This window comes from Piliocolobus tephrosceles, chromosome 3, assembly GCF_002776525.5.
Source record: "Piliocolobus tephrosceles isolate RC106 chromosome 3, ASM277652v3, whole genome shotgun sequence".
NCBI lineage: Eukaryota > Metazoa > Chordata > Mammalia > Primates > Cercopithecidae > Piliocolobus > Piliocolobus tephrosceles.
In genome coordinates this window covers 5,356,391-5,375,856 of record NC_045436.1, presented here as the reverse complement: position 1 = coordinate 5,375,856, position 19,466 = coordinate 5,356,391, and the positions used below count along the sequence as shown (strand labels likewise).

Sequence of the window (19,466 nt, the reverse complement as noted above, 5' to 3'; positions counted from 1 at the left end):
GCTGGTCAGCATGCCAGGCTTGTCATCCACCAGCTGGGTCCACTCCTCACTTACGCAGTGTGCCTGTCTAGTAAGGATGCAGCTCCACCCAACCTCAAGCTTATTGGAAAAGTTCATAATCTTAAATCAGGACTGTTATTAATTATAAGTAACTTTTAGAAAAGGCAAAAAATCAAACAAGTATTTTATCAGAGTAAAAAAAAAAAACTTAAAAAGGTCTATACTTATTTCAGGTTTTGTTTGTGTTTGTTTGTTTGTAGCTAGGACATCTCCAATGAGACACAATGAAAAGCTCACCTGGTCACATGAAGGCCCTTCTCCTTTCTCACTTGATTTTTTCTCCCCTGACTCATCCCCCACCCTAGGAAGGTAGTGCATTACCAGTGTGCTTGGCATGCGAGAGGGTACAAAGGTTGCCATTTGACATAGGTTTCTCTAGACTAGCAGAGCGGGAGCATACATCTTTACTTCTGTGAAAAACAGCAAAGGCAGAATCTACCTCAAGCCTAGCACCAGAAACGGATCATTTAGTTGGACACTAAAAATAGATTAATGATGCTTCCAGAGATTAAAAGACTGAGATGACAGGCACAGAGGATCAGGGGACTGAGGACTGGAAAGCAAGATGCTTACTCGGTATGTATCATGTAGCTTCCATTCCTGAAAGTCAGGGTGACGTGCTGGTCTTTCTGTAAGGCAAGCCTCCCACAGGCACTAACAGCCCGGCCATGTGAACCTCGAACAGAGTTACAGCAGACAGGTAACTCAGTGGAGATGACACAGAGCGGCTATGTTTGTCTAAGAACAAAATGCACAGAAGTCAGGACAGTTGTGCCGCGGCCCTGACTCTGCCATTGCTGGTGTGTGTCCCTGGGCTTTAATCACTCTACCTTTCTGGTCCACACTTTGATCATCTAGAAAAGTGGGACGTTTTACACAGATGATTCCTGGGGTTATCCGTGATACGATGAATCATAATTTGATTTTTTTTTGTAAGCTTCTCTTCTTGTACATCAGATTGTTTTTAGAAGTAAAATGCTAAAATTTTATGGTTCTACAAACCTAATATATGAGCAACCTGTACTTCAAAGTAAGTAAAAGAGTTGAAGCATCTACCCTGGAGCCTGACGAAAGGCACTGTGTAAAATCACCTATCATTCCACCTTTGAGATTTGAGGTTGGACTGGTTTCAAAACCGTGGTATCTGGCCATAAGTCAATTCAGCCCATGGTGGGTACTGAGAACATCACTGGTGCCAAGCCTGCTATATAAGGCATGCAAGCTATTCATTGTGATTCGTAAGTCACGAATGATCCTCCATGAAGTAGACAGTACTACGGCCATGATTAGTGCTATCAACGAGGCTGAATTTTCACCCAAATAACTGAATTTTGGTTCTTGGAATAGTAAGAGCAACGGTGACCATTTACAGAGCACTTAACTATGTGCTAGGCATTAAAACTAGGGTTTTCTTGCTAGACGTGGTGGGACACTCCTGTTGTTTCAGCTACTTGGGAGTCTGAGGTGGGACAGTCACTGGAACCCAGGAGTTCGAGGCTGCAGTGAGCCATGATCACACCACCGCATTCCAGCCTGGGTGGCAGAAAGAGCCCCTCTCTAAAAATAAAAAATAAAAAACCTAGGGTTTTCTACAAGTTTTGTCATTTAACCCTTACAACGCTAGGACGTAGGGACTTTATTATCCTTTACTACCTGCTAGTAAGTGGAGAGCCAAGACTCTATTTAAATTCAGGCCTGTCTAACATGAAAAGCCCAGGCTTATCCACTCTAACCTCTGCCTTCATCTTGCTGTAGAAAGCACTGAGTTATGATGGCCTCTTAATTGTTCTACTTGCTGAGACTTTCCAAACTCCTCTCTGTCTTGCATACCACTGACAGTCATCTTCCTAAAATACCATTTAATCATGTTAATTCTCTGTTCCAGAGACTTCTAAATGTGCCTGCTGGACTTAAGGTAACAAATTCCTTAGCTGAGACGGGGGTGGTGCTTCTGGTAATGGTGCAATAGGTAATTCAGACCTGACTCCCAGGCTGAATAACTAAGAAACATGGACAAAATATATTTTTAAAATCCACGTACATGCATCAGAGAGCTACCAAGGTAGTTAAAAATTAGGGGGGCAAAATCTAGGATAAAAAGAAACCCAGGACGGTGAACCTGACATTCAGGGCTGCTGTCATCCTAGCGCAGGGACAGCTGCTCATTTCTGAAGAGGAGGCTGCGGGGCTTTGAAACTGAGTAGAGCGTTTGACACACTCAGGTGACTAAGGAGACAAAAATCGAAGACAGGACCCAGCTAGGAAAAGGGGTTCCTGGAAACACCCCCACAAGCCTTGTAAGTAATACAACTAAGTAGAAATAAACTAATATCAAAGGCTGAAGCTCAGTTTTAAATCATCTCAATCCCTGATCAAATGAAAATGACCTGGAACTACCAAAAGTAAATATAAATCAAATCTTGAGGAACATAACATTATCCTAGGATTCATATTATCTCTGGAGCTTTTCTTTTTCTTCTTTTTTTTTTTTTTTTTTTTTTTTTTTGAGACAGAGTCTCGCTCTGTCACCAGGCTGGAGTGCAGTGGCTCGATCTCAGCTCACTGCAACCTCTGCCTCCCAGGTTCAAGCAATTCTCCTGCCTCAGCCTCCAGAGTAGCTGGGACTACAGGCGCCCCCAAGCCCGGCTAATTTTTGTATTTTTAGTAGAGACAGAGTCACCATGTTAGCCAGGATGATCTCAATCTCTTGACCTCGTGATCTGCCCACTTTGGCCTCCCAAAGTGCTGGGATTACAGGCGTGAGCCACTGCGCCCGGCCATGGAATGCCTTTTCTTGGTACCCAGTCACCCAGTGGATCAGCAAAAATTCATTAAACACACATTGTCACAAGGAACTGTGCTGAGTGCTGTGGGGGATTCAAAGATGGGTAAGACATGATCACTACCGTCAAGGAACAAATAAGTTAACTAAGGATATGAGAGATAAATCACATGAAGCTAACTAATAATCCTATAATTATAATAATAAAAGACTATGCAATAAAGATCAGAAGGTAATGTATTATTAATTGCCAACTAAGTTAGTTAGTTCATAAGGAATACATAAATCATTGTTAAATGGGCTTGTAAGAGAAAGCTTTATGGTAAGGGAAAGCTTTATGACAAAGGAAGACCTTAATGGATGGGGAGGTGCTGTCTAGGCAGGGAGAAGGTGGCAGGCAAGCCGGGGGAGGTAAAAGGTTGGTATCGGTGGCCAAAGCAGGACTGAAGATGTGTTTGCTGATATGAGCAGAGCAACTGTCTTATGAACCAACATGGGTGTCTTCATAAGAGTCACTGGTGTGTGAGAAGCAAGTGCTGGGTATTTCACATCAATCATTTTTAACTCTCATAAGAGCTCTAACCAGTTAAATACTAGTATCCCCATTTTATTTTTCCATTTTATTTTTGAGACAGGGTCTCACTCTGTCACCCACACTAGAGTATAGTGGTGCAATCCTGGCTCACTGCAGTCTTGACTTCCTGGGCTCAAGAGATCCTCTCACCTCAGTCTCTCAAGTACCCAGGACTACAGGTGCATCCACCATGCCCAGCTAATTTTTTGTTTTTGTTTTTGTGTTTTGAGACAGAGTCTGGCTCTGTCACCCAGGCTAGAGTATAGTGGTACAATCTCGGCTCACTGCAACCTCTGCCTCCCGGGTTCAAGCAATTCTCCTGCTTCAGCCTCCTGAGTAGCTGAGATTACAGGCACGCGCCACCACGTCCGGCTAATGTTTTTGTATTTTTAGTCGAGACAGGTTTTCACCATGTTCGTGAGGCTGGTTTTGAACTCCTGACCTGATGATCCACCTGCCTTGGCCTCCCAAAGTCCTGGGATTAAAGGCGTGAGTCACTGCGCCTGGCCTAATTTTTAAAATACTTTTGTAGAAACAGGGGTTTCACTACCTATGTTGCCCGAGGTGGTTCGAACTCCTGGCCTCAAGCGATCCTCCTACTTCAACCTCCCAAAGTGCTAAGGTTAAAGGCATAAGCTACCGTGCCCAGCGTATTATCCTCATTTTAGAGATGAGGAAAAGCATAACGAAAAAGGCAGTCCCCCCAAAAAATAAGAAGAAAGAAAGAAAAGAAAATGTCCAAGACACCCACGCCTCTAGACTAGGAGCCAGGATTTGAACCTCGGGAGGGTCTCGGATGCCCAGCTGGAGTCTGAGCTTGTTTTCGCAGGCTGCTGACAACTTCTGAGTGCATGACTTGGGAAAAACCATGCTTCCGTTTCATGAGCCATCCAGCACTCTATACAGAGCCAAATGGAGGGAAGGAGGGGAGCTAGAAACTACTGCTCCAGGTCAGGACAATGGCTATGGAAATGTACAAAAAAAAAAAAAAACATGCGATGACGTGCATATAGGAATCTAACAGCAGTGTTTAGTAGTAACTTTTCCTGGGCACACAACAGTCTTTTCCCAAATGCAAGTTCCTCTTGCAGGTTCCTCACAATGACTTCTGTGTGCTTTTTTAGCAAAAGTAAGAATTTCCATGAAAGTTATGTAAATTGAGTGAAAGCTGGAGTTAGAAATTGAACATCATCATCGTCATCCCCATCATTAATACCATTCCAGCCCTTACTAAGAGCCTGACCCTCAGCCCAAATGCCTTTCATGCATTATTTCATTTCATCTTCCAACAAGCTACATAAGGCAGAGTAGCTACTCTCCATTCTACAGATGAGGAAATGAAGCTACTTACAAAGCTCCACTTACAGCCAGTAAGTGGTAAAGCAAACATTCAAATCCAGATCCGTCTGACTTCAAAGAATATGCCAGAAACCTCTAGACCAGTGCTTTGCAAGTCTCTGTTAACAACCCATCAGAGGGTCATGGGATCGTTTATTGCATTAAGATCAGCACTTTCAATTTAATTTTAATTTACAATATAAGAGAATGGAAAATGAGCGAGCGCCCCAAACAAAGTGAAGTAAGCATTGTTTTACGAAACGTTTGCTTCCATTTAATGTCACATCACATTATATGATACTGGTCCTGGGGTCAAAGGGGTATAAAAACATTGAAGCAGGCTGGACTGCCTCCTGAGGGTGTGTGTGCAGGTGTGTGTAAGCACGTGGATGGCGCAGGCAGGGAGGGGACACTGTGGGAAGTAGAATGCAGGAAAACAGGATATGTGAAAACAAGAGAAGCAGACCCTAAGAGCTGTACTGAGTGCTAAGAGGTAGAAATAAAACGTACGAGAACTTCATGGCATGAAAATAGCATGTTCAGAGCAAAGATAATAGGACCTGTATATTAGAGAGGTGGCCTGAGACCTTCCTATGTGGCCATGCTTAATCCTGCTCTGCCTGTGACTTTCAAATCACTCTCCAGACTCTGATAGGGACCATGAAGGCTGAAGTCAGCCATTGCCAGTCCTGAAATCAGAAAGATGTTTAACGTTTGGATGGAGGGCCAGATACAGAAAAAAGCATGCCTCTCAGTATACATATTATCTGCACCAACGCAAAACTGATTTTAATAAGTTTTGTTGAACTTTAGAAAGTCATAGATTCATTTAAGAATGAGAGTCTCCAGCCAGTCTTCCTCAGGAGGTTTTAAGCAATTCAACCATGAATTCTCCTACTATGTAGATTTCTCAGGATGAATGATGGGGCAGGACTGCTCTCCAAATACATCATAACCCGCCTTTATTCTTTTCTGTTCTGTTCATACCACTAGCCCAAAACTGTCTTGCAACGCTATCACCTTAAAACTTAAAAAAAAAAAAAAAAAAAAAAAAGGCAGGGGGTGGGGGGAGGACAAATAAGTCCCTGGCCCCACTCTAATGAAATAAGAACTGGGATTTTTTTTTTATTATCCTAGAGTAATTTTGATAAGCAATTCACTGTTATTTAGTATCCATTAACCCAATGGACTTCCAGATTCCAGATGTTTAATAAACATCTCCAGCTGAGTCATGGGAAAACAGGAGGCCAGTGGTGAACAGATTTCATCATTAATGAAATATAAATGTATATGAAATTAAAAGTCTAAAATGCTTTTAAATACCACAAAACCAGTTTTCCAGGCTGAAAATCATCCAGATAATAGTTTTACATATTTGCCATTCTATGCACAATTTTCCTATTAGGTGCGTTTTCTATATCCTTTTGGAAGCTATTCCCATAGCTACTTTCTAAAATTTACCTTGTCTCTGACCACAGACTCCTCTGGTACCTGAAATGTGGGCTGCATCACAACCACAATCGAGCAAACTGACTTGGGGCCCCTATGTGTGTGTGTGCACAAAAGTCACCTATCACTGGCTCTTGGTTCTGCAGACGACCCAGTGGTCACTCTAGAAAACAGTTCTCAATGCAGACTAACAAGAACAGCAGATCTTCATCCAGAGATCACGCCTTAAAAAATACATGCAAGGTGTTACGTTCACCCAGATGTGTGCTTTTCTGAGAAAGGCCCCCACAAACTCTCAAAAGGCAGTTCCCTAGGCAGATATAAGAAACACAGTGCAAGAACACGAATGGGAAAGCAGCTAGACCTCTCTGCCGACACTCTCTTCACTTTCCCTGGCTCAAGAGCCACTTCCCTGGCCCTCCCACCCATTGCCATGTCAGCCACCAAGGGCTGCAGTCTCCATCCATCGGACCATCCCCGTTGCCCATGGCCTCCTTCCATGCTCCCACTGCAGCCTGTTCAGGGGCTGCTCCACTCTGCCCCGAGCTGCTGCAGCGTCCCTGTCCTGGCCACCCTCCCTTCAATCCACTTCCACATGCCACACAGTGGAGGCCTGCACTTACTGCATGTCTGCTGGGTGAGAGTACAAGACTACGTAGGCCTATATATTAACATGGGCAGCAACGTTAACATGGATTCCAGCTACAGAGGCCTCCTGCCCTGCTCCCTAGAATGCCCATTCCCTGGCCCCATTCTGCTTCCCACACAGTGGCCTGACCACTTTCCCACCACAAACAGGCCTCACGCCTCCGTCTTGTTTGCTCACACTGCAAACATTTGTGATAGGCTGGAGAACCTTAAAACAGATGGACGGTTGATCGCCTCATCTGAGCTCTCAGAGTCTCTGCAGATCTTTCTGCTTTCCTCTCCTCAGGTGCTGTTCCCATTTTCCACAGGTGCAATTTCAGATCCCTCCCTGCCTCCAGCTTCACAGAGAAAAGAGATCTGCGAGGCTCTTCTTTCTGAATGTCTGCCTCCCCGCCCTCTTCACACACATCTGGGTGTGACCTTTTTCCCTTTCTTAGACTATAACGCCTGGGAGTGCCACTCCGCAAGGCAGGATGCGGAATGTTTGAGGAGAGATACTGAGAGTGGTTTGGGGACTACTGAGTTGGAGATCTTTGGGATACCCAAAAAGAGGTGGTGGCTGCGCTATTAGCTGTGCGAGGCTGGAGCTCAGGAGAAAGGCCCAGCCTGGAAACGTCCAGCCATACCTTGAAAGATTGTTCAAACGTCATCTTTTCCACATCGCCTGGCCAACACAAGACACATATATGCCCCCTTCCCTTGAAGTCATAAAACTCACTGCCTCTAACAGTGAGTTAGCATGCATCTTACACTGCCCGAAAGTCACCGGTTCATTGTCATGTGCTTTAATCCACTGAGACCAATGCTCCTTAGGCCTAAACAGGCCTTGTACTCTGCACCCAGCAAACACCCAATGAGTGTAGACCAGCACTATCCAGTAGACGTTTTGCAACAATTAACTTGTTATGTATCAGGGCAGTCAACAAGGTGGCTCCTGAATACCTGAAATGTGGCTAGCATGAATGAGGAAAGCTTTGTCATCAAAGATGGAAACAGTTTCCAGGCCAGTTCTAATCTTTCCAAATCACAGTGAGTGGTCAGGTGTCTGGTGGAAAGAAAATACCTGCTGGTGACACCCCTGTAGAGCTCCTGACACTGAAACTGCTTTGTTTTGAGAAAACTTTAGTTTTAAAAAGCCTGATGCACACTTTGCAAACTTCATCACCTTTGGAACACAACCTGTTGGTAAGCAAGGGAGCTTCTGTGTGAGTAACTGCCTGATCCAGGTCTAGACCTGCAAACCCTTGGAAATGAACTCCTGACCTGATGATCCACCTGCCTTGGCCTCCCAAAGTCTGGCCAGAAGGGAGTGTCCCACTTGCCAGGATATTGTCAATATCCTCCACCATGAGGGTATTAGCCATAGCTAAGAAGTATTAAGCGCTTAACAGTGTTAGGCACGTTCTAAGCACGTTAAGAGGATAAGCTCACCTGATTCACAGCGTCCCAAGAACGTGGGTACCACTGTGGTCCCCATTTTATAGATGAAGAAACTGAGGCATGTAAGGTTAAGTAACTTCCCAAGGTCACAGAGCTACTGAATGGCAGAACCTGTATTTGAACTGGAGTCCTAGGCCCTTACTTAGCCTTTGGATATGAGGCTCGCACAGGCAGGCCAAACCGGGGTTCACATCAAGAGGCAGAGAGGGCCCCACACCTCTGTCCGACCTGGCATCTGCACTGGGAGCCTGTGTGGAAGGGGACACAGCCAGGGCCGCAAGATCCCCACAGCCTGGCAAACACCGGTCCAGCCCCTGAGCTGGCCCTGGTGCACAGGAAGCAGTTTCCCAGCCTTCTTTAGGCAGCCCCTTCTAAAGTCACACTTCCTGCCCCGTTCGATACTTTCCTGGCGAGTTGGCATCAACAACACATGCTGCGTTTCCTGTGGCCAACCCGGGCCTTCCTCTTGTAGTCCGGACCAGGAAAACACTCCCATACTCCCGAATAAAGACACTCACCCTCTCTCCACCCTTCACCTCCACGCCGTCTTTAAGGAAACAAGAGCGAACCAGAGGGGCTTTTTCCTAGCTTTGCATCACCTGGGTGTATTCTCCAGTTGTTTCATGTTAGTTGCTGCGTCTGCCATAAAGCAGGGTCACCTGGGTGCTTACAGGGTCTTTTGAAGGCAGAAGGGGAGGAAAGTGTGCTCTGCCCAGCCCATAACTGATTAACCTGAAGAACTATTTCAGAGGCACAAGTAAGTCCCACAGAAGGCAAACACTCCACTATCTTAATGTTAACTTCACATGGGCATTTATTTAAGGTGCTGAAAACCACTGAAGTACTAATAAGCATCTTCAGTATGTGTCAGTTTCCACCTCCTACCATTTCAGCGCATATGAAGAGCAAACACTTCATTACGGGGCCATTTTGCTTCCCACTCTAAAAATGACCTCATTTTTAGTATCAGGACCTCTAAGTAGTACAAAACCCTTGTGCCCCAAAACTCCTTTCTCCAACCTACTTAAATCTCTCAGCCCTGTTTGTTTTTTTACCACTTGATACCAAGTACTTCTCTCTTGGTCTTCAGAAGATAACTTTGTGTGTGTGTGTGTTGGTGGGGAGGAGGTTGTGTTGTTTTGTTTTGTTTAAGACGGAGTCTGGCTCTGTCGCCCAGGCTGGAGTACAGGGGCGTGATCTCGGCTCACTGCAACCTCCGCCTCCCAGGTTTAAGCGATTCTCTTGCCTCAGCCTCCTGAGTAGCTGGGATTACAGGTATGCACAACCACCATGCCCGGCTAAGTTTTGCATTTTTAGTAGAGATGGGGTTTTACCATGTTGGCCAGGCTGGTCTCGAACTCCTGACCTCAGGTGATCCACCCACCTCAGCCTCTCAAAGTGCTGGGATTACAGGTTGTTTTTGCTTTTGCTTTTAGTTTTAAATTCAGGGGGTCCATGTGCAGGTTTGTTATACGGGTGTATTGCATGATACTGGCCAGGGTTTCAGCTCCTAATGATCCTGCTGTCCAAGTAGTGAACATAGTACCCAACAGGTAGTTTTTCAACCCTTGCCCCACTTCTACTTCCTCTCTCTCCCCTTCTGGAATCCTCACTGTTTCTTGTTCCCATCTTCATGTCCATGTGTACTCAGTGTTTAGCGCCTTCTTATAAGTGAGAACATGTGGTAGTATTTGGCTTTCTGATTCTGCGTTAATTCATTTAAGATAATGGCCCCCAGCTCCATGCTTGCTTCTGTGAATGATTTCATTCTTTTATGGCTGCGTAGTATTCCATAGGGTATATATACCGTATTTTCTTTTTCCAATCCACTGCTGATGAGGACCTAGGTTAAGCCCATATCTTTGCTATTGTGAATAATGTTGCAGTTAACATAAAAGTACAGGTATCTTTTGCTAGAATGATTTCTTTTCCTTTGGGTATATACCCAGTAATGGAATTGCTGGGTTGAATGGCAGTTCTATTTTTGGTTCTTTGAGAAATCCAGGAGACGGTTTTAAATCTACCCATCCCAGAAAGTTTTCCCTAGCCAATGTAGACTCACCCATGACCACAACTCCTGCTGAGATGACAGCCCTAGGAAATGGCTTGTTGCAGCTGCCATACTACGCCATGAGGAATGAGGATAGGCCTGTGAAGGGCCTAATCACTCACTGGGAAGTTGCATGTTGCCAAATTAATGATCAATCATGTCTGACCCTTAGCTCATTAATTTGGCAACATGCAACTTCCCAATGAGTTGATTAGGCCCTTCACAGGCCTATCCTTCTTCATCACGGAGTAGGATGGCAGCTGCAATGCAGGATGCAGGATGGCACCCGAGGTCTGGCAGCCGCATGACTTCAGGACAGCACAGCCACCTAAGGGCAGGGCAGAGAACAGGGAAGACCTCAGCGGCTCCTGCATCCATGACAAGTGGGCAGGAGCCAGCCTTGGCTAGTGATGCTTTTTTGTCACTATACCGTACATGAGATAAGGTCCCTATCCTTATCTCATGTACGGTGTAGTGACAAAAATGAAATCTTAAATGAGAAATCAACAAGCCATTGCCCTAAAACTTCAGAAATCCCCTAGTACTGGTCGCCGTCTCCACATCTGTAGAAGCCATTCAGGTCTCCATCCAGCAACTACAGCCACTCGCCAGGGAACTGCTTCAGGAAGCAAACGCAGAAGGTAACAGAACCCAAGACCCTTATGCCTCAGTTTTCTCCTCTGTAAAATGGGATAACTTCCGCACGGTGTGTGGTAAGGATTAAATAAGATGTGTAACGTGCCTAGCCTGGCACCTGATCCATCAATAGTCGATATTTAACAAATAATAGTTTCTGCAGACACAAATTTATAGTCAATGATGTTCAAAGAGCATCATTTATAAATAGCAAAACTAACCCAAATACCAGATAGTAGGAAGATGTGGAAAGAAAGTGTAATAGAGTCAAATAATGGAGTATGGGGGCTACAGCAGATCCCCTTATCTCAATAAAGGGATGATTTATGTCCTGGGCAGGAAGAGGTGGGATCTTACATTCCATCATGCTACTTGCAACAGTGCACAATTTAAAACTTACGAATTGTTTATTTCTGGAATTTCCCATTTAATATTTTCAGACCTCAGTTGACCATGAATAACTGTAACCACTAAAAGCAAAACCACAGATAAGGGAGAACTACCCTCTAGAATATTTAATTTGTGCAGGAATGCACAGAACATAATGTGAAAAAAAGTAGGGAAGCAGGTGGTTTTAACCATCAGGGCAATCAAGGACTACGCACAAACTTCCAGGCCCTCCACACCATGGTGGTTTCCCCCACGGCTGAGTCCACGTGCTGACACACTGCTCTCTTCCCCCGCAGCACCAACGACAGTCAGAGTTCCCCATTCACTCACACTCACAGAACTCAGAGCATGCACCAGGCTGACAACACGCACCAAGAGACAGCTGTACGACCTGGAACTGGGCCTCTGGGGGTCGGGGGTGTGCCCCAACGCCAGGATGGCACAGAACAGAGGGTGAACATGTCTCCTGGACAACCCAATGTCATCACACTAAGTGCCATCCTGTGCTCACTCTTAAGTCCTGAGTTTTCCAAGACTGTCCTGATGTCAGCAGGGTGCCCTAATTTTAGATGAGAAAATAAGAACAATAGGCCAGCACAATGTTTCACGCCTATAATCCCAGTACTTTGGAAGGCCGAGGCAGGTGGATCATGTGACCTCAAGAGGTCGACACCAGCTTGGCCAACATAGTGAAAGCCCGTCTCTACTAAAATATACATAAATTAGCCAGGCATGGTGGTGCGCGCCTGTAATCTCAGCTACTTGAGAGGCTGAGTCAGGAGAATCACTTGAACCCTGGAGGCAGAGGTTACAGTGAGCTGAGATCATGCCACTGTACTTCAACCTGGGCAACAGAGCAAGACTCCATCACAAAAAAAAAAAAAAAAAAAAAGAAGAAGAACAATATAGTAATAGAGAACATTCTTCTCAAAACAAATGAGTTTCCTTCTACCCTTCCTTCCTCCACCCTTCCTTTATGAATGATTTACTCCAAAAGTCCATTCGATGCAACACAGCAAAGATGTACTGGGTTGAACAGTGGCCCCCCAACATTCGTGTCCACCTGGAGCCTGTGAATGTGACCTTTTCTGCATATGGAGTCTGTGCAGATGTAATCAAGTTAAATGAGGTCATACCAGATTAGAATGGGCCCTAAATCCAATATAACTGGCGTCCTTATAAGAAGAGGGAAACCTGGACACAGACACACATAGTAGAAAGGAGAATGTTTAATGAAGACAGAGGCAGGCATTAGAGTGACTCCTCCATAAGCCAAAGAAGGCCAAGGATTGCTAGCAGCCACCCGAAGCTAGGAGAGAGGCATGGGGCAGGTTCCCGCTCAGGGTCCCCAATACGAACCAGCCTTGTCCATACCTTAATTGCCAACTTTTGGCCTTCAAAACTGTGAGGGAATAAATTTCGGTTGTTTCATGCTTCCCAGTTTGTGGTAATTTGTTATGGCAGCCACAGGAAACTAACAGATACTAGGGGTGGAGGGGCAGGTGCTGCCAGGGTAGGTATTGGCAGAAAGAGGGCACCTGTTAGGATGGCTGGGGCAGCAGCCACCCAGCACACAGAATATGAAAGCCCATGTGGGCAGTGAGGATAGACACAGGAGGGAGAGCACAGCCCTGTGCAGGGGCTGGGAGCCAGAGCAGGGAGGTGAGGAGGGCATCATCACTGCGGTGGGGCAGCAGTGGGGACACAAGACCACATACACACAGGCAACTGAGTAAATTATATTATATACCAGGGTAATGGAAGCCAGGTTTTTGACTACTGGAGAAGGAAGTTACAAATACAGAAAGAAAGAAAACTGTAATAACCCAGGCTGTGGCACTAGAAGAGGAGGACTTCATTTGAATTTGTGCTTTTTCATAGATCTCAATAAACACAGAAATAAATACAGAGGTAAAAAAGCATGCATAGGAGGCGGGCGGATCACGAGGTCAGGAGATCGAGACCATCCTGGCTAACATGGTGAAACCCTGTCTCTACTAAAAATACAAAAGAAAATTAGCCAGGCGTGGTGGCGGGCGCCTGTAGTCCCAGCTACTGAGGAGGCTGAGGCAGGGAGAATTGCTTGAAACCGGGAGGTGGAGCTTGCAGAGAGCCAAGATCGTGCCATTGCACTCCAGCCTGGGCAATGAGCAAGACTCTGTCTCAAAAAAAAAAAAAAAAAAAAAAGCATGCATATGTGTAAGTATATATGTAACTAATACACATATTCTTTAACCTTGCCACTAAAAGGGCCTGGGAACAGCAAGACCCCAACAGCAACGAGCACAGGCAGTGTCCAAATCTTGGTTTCCAAACACCATCCTCCACCAAAAGGAATCAAGGCTCCTTGGAGAAATGGCTGACTCCAGAGCTGGGGCAGGGAAAGCAAAAGATAAGACCGGGCCAGAAAACAAGGAAGAGCTCAAAAGATAACAGCAACATATCGAAAAGAGACACAGAAGCCAACCTGATGGGGCTCCCACTGGCCACACCTAAGAAAATCTGAGCACCCAAATACATGACTGAAATGTATTTGTCATTGAACAAAATTGGAATCTATGAATCAATACAGGGGGATGAGAAAGCTTTCCCATAACGCAGAATGCAAACGAATAAACATAGGAAGAATGATGGACTTAGAAGGTCGACATTTGGTAGCTATCAAAGTATACTCAGCCAAGAAATACCAATGGATGCTAACCAGTGGGTAAAAGGCTGGTGAAAAATGGGATACTTACATAGCCTCAAAAATACCTCCCACAAAATATTTTTTACGACAAAGGGGAAAAGACTAACTTTATCATGGAGAAGCCTGACTGATGGCTCCTTAATTAAAAGATCAAATGAACGTTACCAATTAAGGGACAAATCAAAGGCATGTGTCACCTATAAGGATGCAAGAAGAAGAAAGCCTCACCGCCGCGATATTCTTCTAAGAAATGCATAACCTGAAACGTCAACAGGCCCAATCGGATAGACATTCTCTAAGATAATTAATTGCCTTATCATTGTCAAAAGTGTCAAGTTCATGGAAGTCAAGGAATAATGAAGGAGGCAGGGCACCAAACTTCAACCCCTAGCCCTGCATCAGATTCTCCTGCTGCAAGGGACTTGACTGAGACATTCCAACAGGAACGGGGTCTACAGGTGGGAGGGGACTCACGCAGCAGTGCTAGTTTCCTGATTCTGACGGCCGTGCCTGGTTCTCAATGGAGAGTGTCTTTGTCACAGCAAAGATACACTGAAGTACTCAGGAGTGATGGGATATCAGTACTGGCAAGTTACTCTCCACAGGTGCAGAAAAATAATTCTTGGTGCTATTGCTGAACCGTGGTGGAAGTCTGAAATTAGCTCAAAAGAAAACGACTTGGCGAGAAAGACAATGCCAGGTAGGGCAGTAATTTCCAGTACAGAGGAAAAGACCACAGCCTTTCTGCAAATACAACAAACTCTAGAAAACCCCCTTTGTGGTGCTTCAATTAAGCTGCTGGCGGTTTATTCTTCATCCGTGCACCAGGACGGTATTAATAAGCACACGCATCAATCACTTTATCTAGCCGTCCATAAGGGGCAGCTTAATCAAGCAACAATTAGCTGAACAAGGAGCCTGTGAGCTTCATTTCCTGGGGAAGATGAGGAGTGATGGTCCATAATTCATTTAAATTGTTCGGTTGTGTAGAAGAGGGAAAAACAAGACCACCAAAGAGCTCTCCTGTGTATTTGAGAGAAAGCGCTCAGGTGTAGGCAGCAAAGATTTACCTCTGGTCAAACTTCTGTGCCAATTCAATAGAAGTTATTTATAGTTTATATTTTAAAGCCCAGAATTGGTTTCCAAGTCACACTGCCTCACCTCAAAGTTAAGGTGGAAGAAAATCGCCAGAAGTGCCCTCGCTGGGTCACTGATAGATTTGCAAATTTTAGATATTTATCCTCCAGAGGTCCCTCCACCCCCAGTTCTCTGCGGGACACTTCAGGGTTCCCAGCGCCCCAAAGCTGGCATTCCCAGCATAGTTTCATTTACTGTCATGACAATAGTTCCCACTCCCACAGCTTTTCAAGCACTTGGCTCAGAGAAGACCTACTATGAGTAAGGGCTTTGCTTTTAGTTTCTTGTTTACAACGTTTCCCCGACGTGTGCAAGACGGAAGCCTGAATAACCAGCAGTTCCACTGGCTGGTACTTGGCTGAACACTGCAGTCACTCCCCTGGCCTCAGACTCCGGAGAAGGGCACACAGCACTGTCCAAGAACAGCTACCACACTCAGAACAGAAACCGAAACCAGGGGTGAAGAACCGCTCCTTCCTTCCACAAAGCCTGGACCAGGCAGCCATTCAGACTGCTCTCCTCGGCCGCCAACCCCAACCCAACTCTGCCCTGTAGCCAGAACACCCTTCCGAAAGCACAAACAGGCTTCCCGTCATTCCACAAGCCTAAAGCCTTTCCTTACCCCACAAGCCTCCAGCGAGGGGTCTGTCCCAAGGCTCTGCGTCTGTCACCCCTCAGCCTCAAGAGCATCCCCTCTCACAGGCTAACTCTTACTCATTTTTCAGATTTGGCTTCAAAGTCACTTGACAGCAAGCCTTCTCCATCTCGCCAGGCCAGGCCCCCAAATCTGTAGACAAGAATCTCCATGAGAACCAAAGCCAATTCTGTTTTGTTCAACATGCTAGTCCCAGGGCTCAGAGTATGGCAAGGCCAATGCTCAGTATTAGTCGACTAAATAATGAACTTGCTATACACGCCCAGCATAGTGATATGCAATGGGGGGAGGAGCTTGCAGCCTAGAAAGAGAAGGCAGGGACACGGGCAATGACAGCGAGGAGAAGGATGAACTGCCATCAAAGGAAGCACCGACGCATGGGAAACGCTGTCTAGACAGGCAGTCGGGGACACGTTATCAATAATGCTTTAAATTATTTCAGGTTTTCAAGATACAATCTGGAATCTTGTTTATGTAGATCTTGTTTATTTTATACATGAGAATTCATTAGAAATGTACTGATGTTCACCAACCCTGCGTTGGCCGTTACCAAGAACTATGGTATGTGGTCAGTATGGTGACCAAGCCAAAATGGAGCACTTCTGACTGTGAATGAGGTCTCATTAATACTTCACCTGAAACAGATATAAAGAGTGACTGTTCCTAGAAACACCAGGATGTGAGAAGCCTCTGGCTGTAGGGGCTAGGTATACTGACGCAGGCTCGCCATCTTCTATTCAAAATCTTGGGGCCAGATAAAGTCTTCAGAATTCAAAAGTGTGTGGATGTTAGCAAGATAATGCAGCACATATACCATATACCCCAAGGAACACCCTGGAAAGTATCTAGGGCGGAACCCCTTAATCCAACACAGTTAATATTTCTGCAGCGAAACACGAACATTCACACTGATTGGGATAAATAAAAGCTATGAATAGCTTCATGTCAATTCAGGGCAGACTATCCTGCCAAATGAGTCACAATAATCACTTTCAGTTTCACAGCATTTTGGATTGCAAATAAGGGATTTGGGGCTTGCAGTAGATTTCAAGTTATTTCAATCCTTGGAATATATTATTGTTATCATGCTATACAGAAAAATCAGCATCATTTTCCTTAAACTGTATTTATATTACAAATTAATTTGGCACACACCATGCTTAATGTAGTGAATAATAGCACTGTTTAGTTCTGAAATGAAAAAAGTGTAATGCAAACCATTTCTGCTTATTAGAAAGTGGAAAAATACTTTTCCTGAACATTTTTACAAAATTTGAAATCTTAAGCAGCCATTTACAAGTATTATTTCCTTTAAATCAGGTTTACCTAACAATGTGTATGTGCTTTAGCTTACCCATCAAATACATAAAATATTTACTTATAAAATAAGAAAAGCTTTAAATATTTAGATTCAAAATTTCTTTAAAATAATCTCCCTAAGGTTCCTTTATGATGGCATTTGTAGTATCATTGTTCTTTCTCCATAACATTCTAAATATTTGATTTAAAAACTAAAGTTATTGTAAAAATACCCTTCCAAGTATCAAGTTAAATGACATTTGTTTATTTGTTTGTTGCTGTGCGTGCACTATGAATGACGTCCACATCATCCACTGAGATGAGCACATAAGCAACTGCTCCATTTAACATGCCCTACTCCTCCGCGGAAGCCTTGGTACAAACTGAAAAGACTCAATACCCAGAGGCACAAATGCAAAACCATACACAGGAATTGTTGGGCAAGTTTACCTCCTCCATTTCTTTTATCACATAATTTCGAATCAAAACGGCAAATATCATGCAACGTGAGAAGTATAAAAAGCACTGAACTGTTTAGGTTCCATGGTGCTTGGGAGGAAACTCAGTTCAGAGAGGCACATACTTCCCCACGAAAGTGTGAAGAAAGAAAAAACACTAAAGGTAATGAGGGTCAAGGTGAAGGAGCCCCGAGACCTTCCTACCATAACGGCCAAGGTACTTAAATCAGCGTCTACATTTGCAGGCACTGAATTATTTATTACATGCAAAAGTCCAAAGTTGCTTCACAAAAATGTTCTCCTGATGTCTAGGAGATAACGGTGGTGGTGGGGATCATGAAAGCAATGACTATTTACTGAGCACCCATGGTGCACCCAGCATTAAACTCTACACATTACCTCATGTAACCCTCACAGTAACTGATGGGCTTGGTCTCATTACTATCCTCGTTTTAAAAGGGTGCTCTGGCTTAGCCCATGCCACAGCTGATTCTAGGTCATCAGACTCCATTATCATGAGAACTGAGGATCCAAACATGGGCTTCATCTTCAGGGGTATTCTTGGCAATATAAAACCCCTGGGAAACACTATTTTTCTACATGTGCCGTTGATCCTCAAACAGAACTGCTAGGAAACTGGTGTGCTTCCCCAGCTGGCCTTGGACACCACACTAGTCCCCAGGTTGTCCCTCCTGTCAGGAACGTGAACACTGAAGTCCCCCAGGCCCGCAGATCAGAAAGAAAACACAAAGCCAGAATGTTCCCTGGGGCCCTTCCCAACACTTTCTGCTTGCTCAGTCTTTGTTCAGAATGAAAGACAATTAAAAATACAAATCCCCCACAAGCAGGGATGGAACAAGAAGATAAGTGAGCAGCTGTCTGGGACTTTTCCTAAAAGAGGAAGCCTTTTGAGCCAATATGACCCTAGGCTGCGCCGGTGAAAACAAGCACATTTTTTGCAAAATCCATCACACCAAATGGAGCAACAGAGACAAGCATGGGTCTAAAGCCTGCAATCCCTACAGAAACTCTGTAAAACCTTCACCTCTATTTGGAGACCCTCCTCAGGTGATGTAGAGACCCTAGGCCAGGCCCAAGTCCCCCCAGCACTGCAGTCACGGGAAACGATGCCGGCAGAGGAGACGGGCAGTGACAGCAGCACAGGGGCACAGGAGAGCTGAGGAAAGGGGCTGGCTCTCCAAAGTGACCATTGCTTCTTTCCAAATTACGCCGCTGCACACAGAATGCGAAGACCATAGGCTTTGGCCCAGGAAAAGCATTCTGCACCTGTCCTATCTGATGAATCAAGAAGGAGCGTGAAAGACGAGGCCATATCCATATCTAAGGGCTCCCAAAAGGAAGGAGTCTCATCACAGCCTCTCTTTGTTCTCATGCCGGCTGCCATGGAAGGGCAGAGTGGGCGTGGCAACAACATGGACTGTGGAGCTCTGCTGCACCTCCTGCTTTCACCCCCAGCTCTATCATTTAGCTGTAACTTTGGGCAGGTTACTGACCTTCTCTGTTCTCATCAGGCTTTGTGAGGATTAAATGAAGAAGCATGTAAAATAAGGCAATGCGATGGCTCACACCTGTAATCGCAGCACTTTGGGAGGCCGAAGCAGGAGGATCACTTGAGCCCAGGAGGTAGAGGCTGCAGTGAGCTATGATCATGCCACTACATGCCCATGGTCCAGCATGGGCAACAGAGCAGGATCCTGTCTCAAAAAAAAAAAAGAGAGAGAGAGAGAAGAAATAGAGAAGAAAAGAAAAAAAGCAAATAAACATATGAAATATCTAGAATAGTGTTTTGCATGTTACATGCACTATGGGTGGGAGTATAAAATAGGTACAAAATTTCCAA

At 45.0% G+C, this 19,466-nt stretch overlaps 1 protein-coding gene across 3 annotated transcripts in view; it reads right to left on the bottom strand.

The window, feature by feature from the left end:
- The window catches only part of IRF2 (interferon regulatory factor 2), a 66,220-nt gene extending 46,983 nt beyond the window's left edge, over positions 1 to 19,237 (bottom strand). The window contains exon 1 of one of the 3 annotated variants that reach the window (XM_023220948.2): positions 19,120 to 19,237. In XM_023220948.2, coding sequence (XP_023076716.1) covers positions 19,120 to 19,165 — 46 coding nt within the window. In that variant the 5' untranslated portion in view covers positions 19,166 to 19,237. Of the gene's footprint in view, positions 1 to 15,815; positions 15,937 to 19,119 lie in introns of those variants that run through there. The other 2 variants (XM_023220947.2, XM_023220951.1) reach the window with 2 other exon arrangements.
- Positions 19,238 to 19,466: the final 229 nt, after the last annotated feature.